This window comes from Puma concolor, chromosome B3 (assembly GCF_028749965.1).
Source record: "Puma concolor isolate L17-30 chromosome B3, mPumCon1.1.hap2, whole genome shotgun sequence".
In the NCBI taxonomy this organism is placed as follows: Eukaryota; Metazoa; Chordata; class Mammalia; order Carnivora; family Felidae; genus Puma; species Puma concolor.
The window spans coordinates 18,873,224-18,890,760 of NC_141672.1; the positions used below are offsets into that span (position 1 = coordinate 18,873,224).

Below are 17,537 nucleotides of genomic sequence, written 5' to 3' on the forward strand. Positions count from 1 at the left end.
CCAAAAAGAATTCAACTTTTTTATTCCCATCAAGATTTTGTCCACATAAGGAGAAGATGTGCTCATAAACAACTTGCCATCCAGATAGCTGCATTTGTCAAGTGGCATTATGTCTGAAAGAAGGAAACTGGGCCAAAGTGAGTGAGAGTCACCCATGTTCCCGGCATTCAGCCAATGACTGAGCAAATTCCTGGGATTTTTCAGGTATGGTTGAAATAATTGGATCATGAAAAAACATTTGTTACAGAGTAGAGACCGCCTGCTCTGGAAATTCTTTTCAGTTTACTTTAGTTTTTGTCTATCCACAGAAAACACTTGTTCTCATGAAACCAGTAACCAAAGGGTCAATGGGACTGATCTCAGCTGCATACTAATAAATGCAACTGCAAATTTTTACCCCATCTTTTTCCTTTGCCTTTAAATTTCTCTGCCTCTCTTCCTTCTGGGAGGTGGGTTTCAGGCTTGCCCTCCTGTCTCCTTCTCCAGCCGCCTCTCCAATAGACCCTTTCCTGCCATACACGGGATTTCTCAGTGATTACCTCTGCCGTGCATCAAGCAGACAGAGTTAGATTTAGCTAGACTAACACACCAAGCATTTCGATTGCCTTTTCCAAATATCTTTTTCTCTTCATATAGAGTTGATAAACTTTCGTTTCATGTGGCTTCAAGGAATTGAATGTTAACTGTTCTTTTGGGGTTTTTTTTGGTACCTTGTGTGTTTTTCTTAAATTTTTATGTTTAAGGTATATTAGAGTTATTTTCTTAGAAATTTGACAATCATCAGAGATGGAGAAAGGTTCAATATTGATCAACTCACTAGGTTTGCCATAAACATGCAATCAAAGTTGGACCTCGTGAGTACATGTTGATGTACGTCATTCAAATTCACAGAACTAAATGGTCAGAGGTTATAACGTGAAGTTAATTTTATTTCATATTGTTCAATAAATAGGGGACACCTTTGGGCTCAGTCATACCCATTCATGTGATTATAGTCCTACCTCTGGTGACATTTAGCCTTGAGCAGAAGTGTGAAGCAGGCCGTGGTGGGTTGGTTTCTCAGGGAATCAGACTTGCACACAGACTAGCATACAAGAGGCTTATTAGAGAAGGCTCGCTCAACTGACACGAGTGAAAGGGATGCGTGAAGAGGAAGGACAGCGTAGAGGGAGAGGTGAACTGGTGATGAAATCTCAGGTGAACCTGCAGCCCATTTGTGAACCAAGTTGCCTACCAGTCATCAGGGAAGGTTGGCAGCCATGGAAAGAGGGAAGAAGCTCAGCGAATACGCTCTCTTCAGCCTCAAGCTTTCTACTAACAGCACCAGTGCACTTCATGGAATGCCAAACATACAGGTGACCTTTGCCCTCCTTAATGCTGCCCCCAAATTTGGGATCCCTTTCAGTGGCTGTCCATCCTAGTGGCCTGTGCTCCAAACTCTGCCATTTCTCCTTTTTCCAACCATACTCCGTTGTCTTTTGTCCCATCCTCTACTGGTAATTGCTATATTTGGGTAAGACACATATGCCCAGCCCCCATCATAATGGTTAGTATACATTCTACATCTTGAAAACATAGGTAACCTGTACCCATTTGGCGAGGATGCCTGGAATCAGAGGAATGAAGAAACTGGTGGGAATTTCAAACAAAGTGAAGGATGACAGAGCGAAGAGTAAGAGCCATAGGGAATTTAAGCTTTAAAAAAATTTTAATCAAGTTTATTGATTTATTTTGAGAGAGAGAGAGAGTATGCACACTTGCACGTGCGTGAGATGGGCAGGGGCAGAGAGAGAGAGGGAGAGAGAGAATCCCAAGCAGGCTCCACGCAGTTGGCACAGAGCCTGACATGGGGCTTGATCCCACAAACCTTGAGGTCACGACCTGAGCCAAAATGAAGAGTCTGACTGAGCCACCCAGGTTCCCCTAAGTTTTTTGTTTGTTTGTTTTGTTTTCTTTTTTGGCACAGTTACATAGGTACGTATGGTTAACTCTGTTGTTGCTAATGTGGGGAGACTACATCATGAAAAATTTGCAAAAGTGCATGCCCATCAGCTCTCCCACAGACACCCACAGAAGCTCAAAAGGCAATGCCCACGTTTTAAAACTTAATTTAAATCAAGCAATACATGAGCATGCCTGGTTGAAATGTGGATGGGTGGATCCACACTCAAAGCTATGTCACTCCTGGTCGCATGAGATAGTACCTCTCTCTATCTCAGGATCTCATGAAAGAACAGACCGTGGGGTGTCTGTATTCATTACAGGAGCACAAGACAGCATTTTGTTCTATGAGGGGTGATAGAAAAGGAAAGAGACAGGAAATGACAGAAAGAAGATGGATGGAATTAACATAGCTGAGCGATCACTAGGTACAAGGTACTGTGCTGGTAACTTTAAATGAATTCTCACGCCAACACAATGATAGGGGTTTTTTTATTATAGCACTTTAGATATAAGATACCAAATATTAAAGTGGTTAATTATTTGGCTAGGGACACAGCTGGTAAGTCAATGAGCCAGTATTTGAACTCTAAAACCATTGCAATTTCCACCATCATATATGCTGTGGATTCTCAAATAACTTTTAATAAGAGCAGTTCAAATTTCTAGTACTTGAATGGTTAATATTTTTCCCCTAAATGTTTATTTATTTTTGAGAGAGAGACAGAGTGCAAGCAGGAGAGGGGCAGACACGCACATACACACACACACACACACACACACACACACACACACACACACAGAATCTGAAGTAGGCTTCAGTCTTCAAGCCATCAGCACAGAGCCTGACGCGGGGCTCAAACCCACAAACCGCGAGATCATGACCTGAGCCAAAGTTGGACGCTCAACCGACTGAGCCACCCAGGCGCCCCTGGATGGTCAATATTTTAAACTACTTGTTAATTCTTTTGATAACTTCTTGGTCTCGATGTTTCTTTTTTATTACATTTTCTAAACTAAACCTGATTATCTTGTACCCATGCCACAAATGATTTGTATATGTAAGTGTGCTGATTCGTGTACCTACAAAACACATTGTGTGTTTTTCCCTAAAAATGCATTTCACACCCCAGTTTATTTGCCCATACTTTAATCACTGCTCTGTAAAACATTTGTGTGTGTGTGTGTGTGTTTTTCATTTTGTTTTTGATGGGGGCTTTTTGTCCATTAACATGGTAATTTTATGTAAACATTTTCTATCTTTCTTCCCTATGCTGGTTTGTTTGTTGTTTACTTTTCCAGTTGCACTGGCTTGCACTGGCTTTCAGGTTACACTACAATAGACTCACTTTGTAGTAATTCTTTCATTAACGAAAGCTTTGTTAAAATAAATTATTTCAAAAGCATATCTCTGAAGTTTTGAATTTCCTTCACTATGCAAAATTGGTTAACAATTACGTACTTTTCCCTCAGATGACTTCATCTTTGATTTACTTGTAAGTTCTTAAACTGCCAGGCAGAATTTTAATGTTTGGAAAAAAATACTATTAAGTAATTTTGTCATATTTGCTTTGATAAATTCCTTTAAAATGCGATTTTGGTCCTTTACAGAGGTAGCATAAGGCTTAACTAACTTTCGAAAATAATTATTGTACTAACTTGGTTACATTTTACTAAATTCTTTTCATAGAAGTAACAAACTTTTAAAAATTCCATAACAAGGACATAATGAATAAGTGAGCTTGTTAAAGAAGTGAACAGATAATGAAACCTCGATCTGAGTCCCAAGGATCACTTTCTAAGTACATAGCTACAAGCTATTTATTTAAAGTGTCCATCATTAGATGGTATAAATTATTGGAAAGTCTGCATTATATAAACATCCTTAATAAAGCAATGTTTCATTATTAAATTCAGATGTATGATGTGATCAATTAAAGCTATTGCTTACTGTCTGGGATTCTTAGGCAACCACTTTAAGGTAAATATTTTCAAATTAACATCCTTTGCTACCTGGTAAGCCATGGCTTTATAAATGTATTGATGGCCCTGGAAAGAAGTATTTTCTAATTGTTCTAAAAACTCTTTCTTTATTTTTAAGACCACGATTGTATATTTTTTCAGGGTTCAAAGATAAGAAGTGGCACAGTCAGTGTTAAAATCTGTTCTATTTCATCAAAAATAAAGTACATTTATCATTCAGCATTTTCCTGGGTATTATCATAATTTCTTTTCTGTTGAATATTTAAAGTTTAATAGCTATTACATAAAAGGCTTACAAAGATAGAAGATGCACTCAGTATTTTAAGAAACAATCTTGTTTTATACAAGTTTTATTGTAGGGAAATCTATCTTTAATAATTTTTTATCGAAATAAAGTATTTTATAAATATGTCTACTTAGTAACATAGTTTGAATTTCTCTCTTTTGAGGGAAAGATAATTGAGTTAATAAGAATGAGCTTTGTTTCCACTTGCTTCTCTTTCTATTCATTTGTCATTTTTCAGCCATGATGAGCTTGAATGAATCTGTTACTGCACTGAACACTTGACATAAATTATCTCATTGACTCTTCACAAGTACTGTTACCCTATTTCACATATGAGGAAAATGAGGTTTGGGAACATTAATAACACACAGGTATCAAGTGGGAGCTCTTTGTGATTCCAAGGCTCTTTTCATACTTGTGCATGATGCTTTCCAAACATATTGAGTTTACTGTTGCTGTAACTAATGGGGCACATGCTAGTCTTTGTAATAAAGTCAATGAAATGGAATTTTTGCATGCTCCCTGTTTTCTCTCCCATACATATCTTCCTGAAATTCATGAAAACACATGGCATAAATCAGCCCAATTCACTATAGCTAAGCTTCATGGAAAATTGACAAGAATGAAACAGAATTGAGAGTCCAAAAGAACTTAAGAAATCAACCAAAGTCTTGCGCTCTCAACGAGAAGAAATAGGCCAGAGAGATGAATGGTCTGACCCATGATCCAAAGGAGATCCACGGTGTGTAATCCTACTTTGTGGATATTAATTCCCCATATTTTCAGAAAGCGCCTGACATTGATTGAACACTTTAGTGTGTGCCAGGCACCTTGCTGTATTGTTGCTGCTGAGGTAATTATTCTAATTACCTCAAGGACCGATGAGGAAATAGAAGCATAAATACGCTCAAGGAATGGAGCGTAGGAATGGAGCAAGGAAAACTCTGGACAGATTCGAACTCAGAATCAGAGGGGTTCATCATGTTCAGTAAGCCCCATACAATAGGCTGTATAGAAACTGGTGCTTTCTGTCAGAGGTGATTGGCCTCCATTACAAAGCAAATGGTTCCCTCTTATTCAAGATCCACTAGTGGAGCACACTGTATTCCAACTAGTAAGAGTCAATATGTAAAAAGTTAACAACAGAAAAAGCCGGGAGGCAAGCTATCAAAACAGACACCAGCCCAAAGAGAAGAGAAATTGGCTATACACCAGGGGAATGCCAATATTGACTTCTCCCTGCCGAATAGCTGCCCCTAAACCAATTAAACTCTGCAGTCAAGGACTAGAAGAGAAAGCATTTTTCCCTTAGCATCTGAATGGCTAACCTTCTGCCTTTATTAAACAAGGAAAGGCAGGATAAAAGGAAAATAATGCTAATATAGAGCCCAAATGAGTGACCTGTTTTGAGCCTGTTTTCACTACCATCAATTACCATGCACCAAAGGAAAAAAGAACATGACCTATTCAAAGAGGACGTATGCCTCTTAATTACGAGATTACAAAATGAAGAATGACATTGATTGCAAAAAGTAACTGGGTGACAGATGGTAGACTGTCACATCTACACTGCAGAACCATTAACATGCTCTTCCATTTGGTTGTTACCAGCCCCGCTATCTGCCAACCAAGTGCCGGTATAGATCCTATGGTTGGTTATAGTAAAACGAAATAAAACCATGTCATTTAACATTATAGGTTTTTGAGCAGAAAGTTATTATCTTGCTTTTTTTTTTAGTTTTAATTTCCCAATGTCTTCTGAACACTCATTCTAAGAGCACATTTGATACTTCTGTGCTAATTTTTAGCAATAATCACATGTATGTGTATTCTGAAGATCAGAGAGGAAATATGTTAGCTACACTACAAAGAAGTCTATTCTTTTTCCGTTCAACAGTGATGCTCAATGGTCCCACCCATCATGAGACAGAGGACCTGGTATTGTTCTGTGCTACCTTATGGCGCCTCACTTTCCCTAACTTTTCCAGTAAAAAAAAAAGTAGAGAAAATGGAAAACTCCCTGTTGGACTGTATTGATAATGGTTGTACACAATTATGTGAAATTTGGGATGCTAATTACCTTTGAATACATGACTCTTGTATAATGCTGATCTTAATACTCATGAACTTGGGTGTCTTCATATAAAGTGGGCAATATGTCACTCTGTGCTTGTGAAAGAGGTCTGTCTGAAAATATATCATGTCCAATGCCATTTATTCAATGCTTGCCGAGTCTGACAAACTGTTAACTGCTCTACATACGTGCACTTCTGGCAACCCCCATATGTGTTAGACTTCACTGTCTCCATTTCAGGTAAAGGAAACTGATGACCATAAAGTATAAATTATTAACAAAGCCAACTGGCAGAGACAGGTTTCCAAAATAAGTCAGCCTGTTTCAAGTTTGAGGTTTTAATAACTACCACCTCCACTGCATCATTCTTTATGGGAATATCATTTCTAGAAAAGAACTATTTATTTGTAGAAAAAATAATCAAGATAATACAATGTGGACCTCTAAATGATACATGCCATATTTTAGGTATAAGATATGACACAGTGAGTATCGACTGTCCCTTTTGATATTGCCGATGCAAACAAAAAATTAATTTACTTTTTTACACGTGAAAACTTCATCATGCCTAGCAAAGTGTCAAAATGTTTTACTTTGACTTTATGTCTATCCATACTTTGTGTACTTCTCATGATGATGGCATCTGGTAAGAAAATTCTTTAAGATATGTCTTCATATGCTTTTTTGCAAGTTAGCTCAGAGTTTTGGGGTTTTCTGTAAAATATAAAAAGGATGTTCTTCAAATCATTTGAATAGTTCTCTCAGCCTTCCTTGTAGGTATAAACATATCCTGATTTCATAATAAAGTTTTCAAATCAGATAAATGTGTGCTCAACAAATAATCACGAAAACAAAATTTCTCTAAAAATAGTCATGGGTAAACAAAAGATTTTTTTAGGAAATGTATGTTTTGTTTCTTGTAGAATTCATATCATAGCTTCTGAGCAAGTCTAATTCTGCATATCCAGAATTCCACCAATCATTCGGAGGCTTTTAAGAAAGTCATCCAGCTGTAGGAGGTTGACAGGGTAGCTGTTATTTGAGCTGCTGCTGTTTGGGGACACCTGACATCACTTCATTGTCCCATGTGCTCTGTTCACATTTTACCCAAAAGCATGTACGAGACACCTGCCCAGGGCTGGACACTGTACTTACTCATCACTGGATGAGATACAAAAATTGCCAGAGTCTGTCCTCTGTCTCCGGGGGGTTAAAATATAGGCATGAAACATACCCATGAAAACCCACAAAATATAGATGCCATAAAGAAAAGTATTTTAAAGTTATATTAACTGCACAGAGGAGTCAGATAGTTGACAGATGTGATTTGAGAAGCGTCCCAAAGGTGGGGGCCACTTGAGTCATATCTTAAAGAAGGAACAGTTCACCAAGCAAAGGAGAAAGTGAATGTCATAGGATAAACAACGTCGAGTAAAGCTACAGCAGTATGGAAGAGTTGACATTTCTTAGAGATAGACTGTTGGTTGATTTCAAGTATCTATCTAGTCCAGAGAACATAATGAATGAGGAGGACATACTAGTAAGGAATGCCAGAGAGTAATGTATATATGACACATTATGTCATACAAAGAGCTTGAATTCTCTCTTAAAACCATGGTAATGCCTTGTCACAATCAGGCATTATTTATAGACTATTATACCTTGTCCCACGGCGTGTAGGAAAGATGCAGGTGGACTAGAGAATACAGGAAGGGTCTTAACCATGTCAGAATTAGGAAACGGAGAGGAGAAAAAACATTTGAGAAAGCATGTAAGTGCCGTAAGTAGAACTGCTGTATGATTACTTAAATGTAAGAGTGCGAGTGCTCAAAGGAGGCAAAGAGACAGGAAAAACTTGGCCCATGTGTTGAGTACCATAACTTTCAGGAAAGATTTCTGATGATGCCAAGTTTGCTGTCCCAGAAAGCAATCTTATTCAGCACCAAAACTTACCAGGCTTCATCAAATAGTTGCTAAATGAAAACAAAACTAAACTAACAAAGGCCCATCCTACCCAAACCAGGGAGTTTAGCAGAATCTGAACAAGCATAATTTGATATTTGGTTAGGAATAGATTGACCCAATATGGAAGTTGATTATGTCACAGAAATGACAAGAATCTCCTTAAGGATGTAATGAATTTTTCATTTAGTTTAGACTTCACACCAAGAAAATGGGCAAACGGGTTCATCAATTGGGGTGTGTGTGTGTGTGTGTGTGTGTGTGCTAAAAAGACCTCTGTTTTTAGAGTGTACCATTACAGATGCTTTATCCTTAACTTTCCATATAACTAATAAAAACAAAGCTCCTACAATATCCTCTAAAGCGCACATTTTCTACTTGTGCTATCAAAAAAAATTGTAAATCTAGGAGCCAGTTTGCTAAGGCCCTAATAGATTCTGACATATGAGCATCTTCAGCAGGATCTACAAAATACTTCAAGCAACCTCTCGAGTAAGAAACAAACTCATTACTAAAAATAACCTCACTCAAGTCCGTTTAATAGTTCTTTCAGCTCACCCCGTGGGTGTAGGCATATCTTGATTCCATCTGAAGCTTTCAAGTCAGATAAATGTGCAGCCACCCAATAATAACAAACACAGAATTTCTCTAAAAAAAAAAACAGGAATAGGATTTGAAAGACAAATATTTTTAGGTTTTTAGAATGTTTCCTTGATTTGCCACAAACAATAATTAATATATGTGTCCTCAGAGTGATGTTGTGATATCTCGATCATCACAAATTTTAACCGTTGACAATGAAGTTGTCCTGAAGGCTAGTCCATCTCAAAGCTAGTCAATTTAAGAGGCGAGAAAGTACTTAAGAGTCTAAGAATTATGTTTGGGGTTAACGCCCGACTCTGCCATTCACAGGTTTTATGATCAGGGACGAATCGCTATACTTCTTGGGAAGTTTTACATGCTGAAAAGCTAAGATGAAACACCTTACATAGTTGAAGACAAAATGTGACCACATGTATCAAAGCATTCTAAATGTGGCATTACATTGGTGCTCAAGAATTGTCAGGTGCCATTATTTATTGTTTTAGATTAATTTATATTCTGGTGCCCAGCGGAAATTTAAAGTTGCATGTCTAATTACCAAACACAATTCCTAAATGTTCAATTACTTAGTATATGTTTGAAAATTTGATTCAAATTCAATTCTAATTTCATCAACGCACCATCACTTTGCGTCATCTATTAAACACCAAAATCATCTAATATATACAACAAATGCATCATCAAATGTATCAAGAAGTACGTCTATTTCTTTTGTCACCTTAGGTACTCTGTTGAGGTTGAGAGAATGTAAAATTATTACATGGTCTCTGAGACTCCGGGATGTGTTCGAAAACAAGCTTCTTGCACAATCTGTGAGCTCCTTAGTGGTAGAGTCATATTTTTCTCTGAATCCCCAAAAGAACCTAACATAGAATTCTGTAGAAGGTACATGAAAAATAAATACTTTGGGTGAACAGACAGATTTCTTTAGGAACACAGGGAAGTAGAAGGTGTGCTTGACTTGCCTAAGACTGTATTTTATTCTTCTACAAAACTTCTGAAGTCAGCCAAATGCTGACTTGTAATAAACTTTTTTTTTTAATGAATTTTATTCCTTGACTAAGGGTCTGGTCTTCACAGAATAAGGTCTGCAATTCTTGGTAAAAGTAACTGAGAGTTGCATGGACATTACTTGACACAAAATCTCCCAAGCGTAATAGAAATCACCAGTGACCACTGTCTTGCATACTTAATTTTCCAACATAGATTCTAAAATAATTAATACTAGTTAACTGAAGTGTCGTGATTTTGTTTCCTGATTTAATCTCTGTCAAATACATTATTAAAGAGTTAGAGGAAAGGGGTCTGGCAAAATCGTGAGAATAATCCGAGTTGAACTGGAGCACGTGAATAGATACATTTTCATGAGTGCTCATTAGAAGTATGGGTGCATGAGCTATAAACAAATCTGAAGTAGAAATGTACCATGGGAATTCTTAAGAAAAATTGACATTTTAAAACCAATAGTGTATGTTATGAAATGGGGGGGGGCTATTCTGATTGGATAACTACATTCATATTTATCTCTATCCTAAGCAATACAGATTTCACAAATACAAAACGATATTCTTGATGTATGGTGTATACTGAAAAGATATGCAGACAAACACACAAGTTAGTCGGGAAGTAGAAAAGAACATGAAGATTTCATATAAACCCCTCACACACACAAAAAAGGTTAAATGGCTTTAAAAACAGAAGTTGTCTTCAAGGTAGGAGAAAAGGAAAAATCCTATCACCTCCTTTATTCCTGCCACCCTCATGCATCATCAGGAAGCCTTCCACATTAACAATTTCTCTTTCACATTAACAATGCAAGTGTTGGCTATAACCCAATGAACTTACTCAGATAAACAAAATGTGGTTTTCTTTTAAAATAAGCCTTTACTGAATATATCAACAAGGTACTGTATAGTGTAGAGTGAAGTTTGTAATTAACAAGGTGTGCGGCATGGTAGGTCTCAGAGGACGTGTGATGCAGAAATCTTCCAGACCCTTGCAGTCCCTTGTTATGAGAACACACTAAACATAAACCAGAAGGAAATCAACATGTGGTTCAAACAAACCATTGGGATTAACTTTTGGTGAATATATACTGGTCTTAGAGGGACAGACAGTGGTGACGCCTTCACCTTGCCTCAAAAAGTTATAAATCTTATATCCCATGGACATCTTCATAAATGCCTCAGTGTGCATGTTTGTGTGTGTGTGCACATACGTGTGTGTTGCATACTAGTTTAAAAATGCCTGTTATGATGGCCTTGCTTTGTGCTCTTCTGGTGGATGATGTGCCTCTAGAAAAAGAAAAATGAAAACTATAGCAAAAGAATCTGATCGGTTTGTTGTAACAACAGTATCATACATGGACAAAACTTTCTCCCCACATTCTGTGACAAGCATCCCCCAGTGGTCAATTGTCTTATGGCCCTGATGTAGAAATCAGAGAAGGATGTAAGCCATAGCTTTCTTCATTAGTATTTTGACTTTTTAAAAAAGAGCATCAGGTCAGTTTTGACAAGAGTAAGAATTAGGAGAGCTGTTTGTTTGTTTGTTTTGTATTTGCATTGCCCTTTGCGGCACAAAGAAATTGCTTTGCACTCCCATGAAGCTGGAAAGGTAAATCATGGGCAAAACTGTTCTTGTTCTAACGTAAAACTCAATGTCTCCTTGTTGTAGGGTAGAGAAAAATGCTGTAAACAAAGAAATTGATGAAAACTAACCAGTTCACTGTCAAAAGGTGATCTGCCTCAGCCGTTCCCTGTAACTTTTGCTTGCATTGGGTGTTCTGCTCACCGCATGCAGAGCTGGTTCTCCACGTGGGGAAGTAAGTTATGATCTTGGGAAGTGACTAAGACCATCATGATCGGCACTGGTAGGAAACGGAGCCTTAAAATTAGCGACTTCATTAATATTTTTTGCCAGACTGGTCACAATACAGCAACACTGTTTGTTTTTTTAAACCTTGGGGAACATTATCTTATATATTTCCAACAGACATCCAGGTAATTAGAAATCACATTATTTCTCAGGGGATAGAATGCTTTCCACTTCTCATACAAGGAAACCGGGCAGGGAAACACACTTTTTGTCTCTGCCTGTGGCCATCCGTTGTGATGAACTGCTAATGTATTTGACAGTTTTGAGGGGAGCACAGAGCCTCTCCCTGTTCAAACACATCTCCCCACAACAAGCAGGTATTAATGACAACCCTGGGAATGAATAACGATCAATAACATCTGTGTGATCACGGCTACACCTCTCACTCTTAGAATTTCCTCTGCACGGTGACAGTTGCCTAGCTCTGAAAGTGGCCGTGTGTTATCTGAAATCAGCTTGTTTGGTCAAATAGCATCCAATTCTATAAGCCAGGGTGTATGTCTTGTTGGTTCATGGTCCTGGCCTGCATCTTCAACTGTGACTCTTCCTAATCTCAAAGTACATAACAATGGCAGCAAGAGAGGCTCCATTAGAGGGTAGATGTTTCAGCAAAACACACTTCCCGCGATTGAAGATGCCAATCAAAGCCTAAGCCAACACTGACGGTTGGTTATTCAGCAGTTTTCCTAAGACACGTAAGACATTACAAATTCCGTGATGGGCTTCCTATCCTGGCGTGAGAGCCCCAGGTATGCTATGACAAACGAGACACTGATCTTATTTTTAGCAGCCTCCGTCATACTGTGCGCAAGATCAAAGCAAAGACTGTAACTAGGTTCTATCTCTTCAGGAACGTCTTTTAGCAGAGGCCCCTTCACATGACTAGGACTTCATTGTACCACTCAAGCCCCAAATAATTCTGTGAATCCCACAAGACATCATAGAAACTTTTCCAACATCGGTCTTGGCTCGAAACTAAAATGTTTCAGCAGCCAAATATGATGCTGGGGGTTAGATACACAATATAAATAAACGAGCATGATTATTTTGTGGATAAAAGAGAAAAAAAAACCCTCAAAAGTCAAAGTACCATAATGTGAACACATAGTTTTATCTACACAGCCAAGGAGAAGACAACAGTGGAAGGGAATTATCCAGTTAAATACACACAACCCCATGTCATTGTCCTGAATGGTAGATGGCTTACTGTTAACACTGATCACCTTCACAGACTGTCTTGTCCCTTTGCTGTGTGGAATTAGCTTTCAACAAGCAACAGCCAGATTTTGCTAGCTAATAAACTCATATGGAAACCTAAGTCACTTTAGAATTAATTCAAATTAATTAACAGCTAATTTCAGTTCAACTGACTGCTGTTTCGATCTTGCCTCTACAACATTATAACTTCAGTTATATGTTCTGCTTATTCTGAGGGACAAGGGAGATTAAAACATATAAGTTGGGGGGTACATTATTAAAGAAAATAAAGCTCTTACTATAAAGAAAAACTTGCATAGCGTTTTATACCTAAACTCTTACAAAGAAGACACATCACAGTTCTATTTTGTTAAAAGTGAGAGACAGAGAAAGAGCGAGAGAGAAAGCCAAAATGAGTGTGACATCAATTTCACAGGTCCCTAAAAAATGGCCAGTGGTAAAGGAAATCCACAACACAGGGCAGAATTTGATTTTAAAAGGAATTTTCCAATGGTGTGTTTTTTTAGTTAATGTAGGTGATCGATAGCCCTTCTACATCTACGGGATGAAAAGGAGTGAGTTATACATACTTTGTGAAAATGGGCATTGCTTTGAAAATATCTAGAATTAAGCACAGACATCCCTCTCTTCTCTATGCCCTCTGCTCTTTGCCCACTCTGCCAAGATTAGGGGAAGGAGCCTGTGCTCTCTGACTTGTTCCATGTGATCCTACTAATGTAAGATAGATCATCCCTCCACAATTCCGAAAGAAGAGGGACATCCGAGACTGAGAGGGAATAAATGAAATTTCAAAAATGGAATAGGATGAACATCGGTCCAAGGTGGAAACTCAGTATTGCTTTAAAAAAATACATTATTTCAGCCAGCTTTGATATGTCCTTATAGAATTATCAGCAGAGAAAATTAGTATACATTTTAAAGTGTATAAGTATATATGGATATTTTGTGGACCCGAGACTGGGATCTCATTTTCTCTTTCAAAGTTTAAGCAGAGTGGGGGGAAAAAATCTAGCATAAACGGCTAGTTACGAAAATATAGGTGAGGTGATTGGAAGACAAATTTGCAAGGGGATAAAGGTATTAATTCAAGCTATTTCAACATGATACTAACAAAGTCGTTTGATGAAGTGTAGCAGAATCACTGACCACTTGCTTTTGTCTAAATGGTACCAATAGTTGTTAAATAACAAGTTTAGTATATTCCAAACACTGATCCCTTGTTGGTCTAAATATCATGTTGACATAGCTGTGGTGAATCTACCCAAATAATTCTCATTATCAAAAATAATTCCATTCAATATAATTCTTCCCGTTATTTTATTAGCTTCTTCTAAAAAAGTATTCTAGAATATATCTCTGTTGAATGTGATTCAACCTGACATATAATTTGAATAGTAACACTTTTAAAGGGAGTTTTCTTGCTGGAACATCCTATCTGTCCCTGAAGATGGCCGGAATCAGACTCAAGTCTCTAACTCTGTTATCACATAGGATCAGGGAGGTGTGAGGGGTGATTTTTAAGCTCCCAGTCAGAAAGCCAACCCCCGGGTTTGAAGTTCTTTTCAAAGCCCACATCATTTTCTGGATTCTGCCAGGTTCGGTTAACTTATCTTACAGGAACGGGCTTCCTCGTGATGCTTTCTAGATTTCCTGCTTTGGGTCAAATCAGGGTAACTACCTCCTTTCTTCTACTTTGAAATTTTTAACTTTCCTTCCACACCAGGAAGTATAGAAATAGCATAAAGATATCTATCTGGGCCATTCCTTGTTTTCCCCATGTTGTGTAGCCTACCCTGATGAATCCGTTTCCATGTGCCTTTTCATCTGACCACCAACCATAAGAAAGGAATTTATTCTGACAGCTTCAACAGTAAAATGGTGAATGTGCATCATGAGGAAGAATCACTCCTTAGCCTTGGCATTGGGTTCTCATGGTACAACCCTGTACAGTACTTCAGCAACTATTTTTTTTTTTAAGATTTAAAAAGCAAAGAGTTACAAAACTGTTTGTCATTAACTTGAAATAGAAAAGATAGCACTTTTTTCTTTAAATCCCATTATATAGTACACCGTATAAATTACAGAGTATGCAAATGCACAAATGCATCTGGGCAACATTTATCAAATGTAATTCGTGTGTCTTTCGGTGCACACACGTGTGTGTGTTCTCCAGAGTCTTACTGTCCGCCTTTATAACGCTGGACCTCTGGCTGTCACGTGTGGCAGTGCTCCAGGTCTGGCACACTGCTGTTACAGTATCGCATGTTGTTGGGGATATGGCAGTCCGTGTAATTAATGCCCCCGTTTGGGGTATAAAGGGGCTGCAGTCTGAAATCTCCTTTAAGGAGCTGATCGTTATTTAAGGAGACGATCTGAAAGCTGGTTTCTGTCATCTCCAGGATGGAATTGTCTTTCTTGGTGCCCGCCTCGCAGTAGTCGTCTTTCCGCCGCCCTCGGTTGTATTTCCACTTCTGGGAGGTGTAGCGCCCCTTTTTGTGCATGTGCCAGCAAAAGACGCTGAGCAAGACCACGAGCACAAATATCACCGCGCCCCCGATCAGGCCCGCCAGCAGAAAAGGGGAGCCCATGCTGCGGGAAGTCGTCTGCTCGTGGCTGGAAGCCGTGTTGCTGCCATTGTTCAAATACGAGGCATGGGTGGTGGCCTCGGAACAAATGGTATCTTCCACAGCTCGGTAGTTAAAAGCATCCAGTGGCACTAAACAAATCCGATAGGTGGATCTGGGCTCTAAATTAACCAGGCTCAAGTGCTGTTTCTCACCGCTGACTATGCGTTCCTGAACAATGCCCCCTACTAAACTGTGGCCCATTTTCACCCACGTGAGTTTGTATGCCATCACGGTAAAGAGAGAGAGCCAGCTGACTTGGATGGACGTGTCATTCACAAAATGGATAGAGAGTTGGATCCGTTCAGAAATAGGCGGGGTCACTCTTTCTCTGCCATCCCAGTCAGGGATCGTGGGAAGTTTGGCTGTGGTGGGAGTCAGAGGCATGTAGCTTCTGCTAGGGGTTGGGACAGAGAGCGTGGAAGGCTGGGTCGTTGGCGAGGCTGTACTTGGAGCTGGGGTAAAGACGGGCAGCCCAGGGGTCGTGGTGGGGCATGACAAAAGATTCATATTCAGCTCCCTGACAGCCATCCCCCGGACTTGCTCGGGCCCTTGGCACATGAAACCTCGCACGTTGAGAGATGAAGGGATGTATTTGAGCCATTCCGTGACCCACTTAATACTGCAGTCACAAAACCAGGGGTTATTCCGAGCAGTGAGCTGCTTCAGGTTGGAGAGATTATCAAAGACCCCTTGAGTCAACACTCGCAGTTGATTGTTGGATATGTCCAGGCGTTCCAGCTTGCGCAGATTTGAGAAGGCTGTCAAAGGGATGTGGTTGATCTGGTTGTCCTGCAGGTAGAGCCTGATCAGATGTGTACCTGGGAGATCAGGAGGGGGGTGAGAGAGTGAATTCCGAACAATGGAAAATTCCTTGAGCTTGGTGAGATGACTGAAGGTGCCCTCGGCAATGCCCTTGTTAGTCAGGAGGTTCCCATCCACGATCAGACGCTCTAAGCTCGTGAGGTTCTGAAAGGCCATGTCTGATATGACAGCGATACGATTTTCATCCACTCTCAGCTCTTGCAAATCCACAGGAAGCCCAACGGGCACGCTGCTCAGGTGATTCTTGGATAGGAACAACAGTTTGAGGCTCACGGCCTCCCGGAAGGCCCCATCTTCCACCCCCACCGTGGATATCGAGTTGTCATCCAGGTGAAGCTCTTCGAGCTTCAAGAGCTGGGCGAGAGCAGCCCGCGAAATGGTCTGAATGTTGTTTTCCTGCAAATGGAGGACTCTGACGTTCTTGGGAAGGTTCATGGGGAATTCATCCAGTTGGTTGCCATAAAGGTAGACCGTGTGCACCGACCGTACATTGTGCAGTTCTGCGGGAAATCCAGCATTATTAATTTGGTTGTTGTGGAGGTAGAGTACGGTTACGCCCTCCGGGATCCCAAGAGGCACTGAGGTCAAGCTTCGCTCGTTACAGTAGACAAAGTTCCTGTCGCAGCGGCACACGCTAGGGCACGCCAAGGTTTTTGACATTTGTGAGTACAGCCCCAGGGAAATGAGAAGCCAAGACTTCAGGAAAAAAGCCCCATGGCTGGGCCACTGTGTGGTCTGTAGGCCCATTTCTGAAGTACGGAAACAAAATACAAGGTGGTGGGAAAGTAACAAGAAACAAAACCAAAATGACTGGAAAGGGCTCTGTTAAAGTCCAGAACTCCAACTAGAGGAAAAGTCCCAAGGGCCTGTAAGAAAAGAATTCTCCTGTGATCTCTGCTCTTATCAGCCTGTGTTGCCGTCTTTGTTACTGTCCTCCATGTGCAAAAACAAAAAAACAAAAAAAACAAAAAAACACAAAAAATCAATAGGGAGAATTTTCCACACAGGCAATGAGTGAAGCCGAGTTATCTGCAGTCAACAGAGGCCCAACTGGGCAGGCAGAACTCCCTTCTGATGTTGTAGATCAGGTCAGTGTTGATCAGACTATGAACTTCTTGGTTAAGCTCAATCTGCACTCTGTTAG

General features: G+C 39.6%; 1 protein-coding gene across 2 annotated transcripts in view; it reads right to left on the reverse strand.

Moving 5' to 3' along the window:
• Positions 1–4,090: 4,090 nt before the first annotated feature.
• The window catches only part of FLRT2 (fibronectin leucine rich transmembrane protein 2), a 107,069-nt gene continuing 93,622 nt past the window's right edge, over positions 4,091–17,537 (reverse strand). For both annotated transcript variants that reach the window (XM_086709087.1, XM_086709086.1), the window contains exon 2: positions 4,091–17,530. In XM_086709087.1, the coding sequence (XP_086565213.1) occupies positions 15,158–17,140 (1,983 nt within the window). In that variant the 5' untranslated portion in view covers positions 17,141–17,530 and the 3' untranslated portion in view covers positions 4,091–15,157. The remainder of the gene's footprint in view (positions 17,531–17,537) is intronic.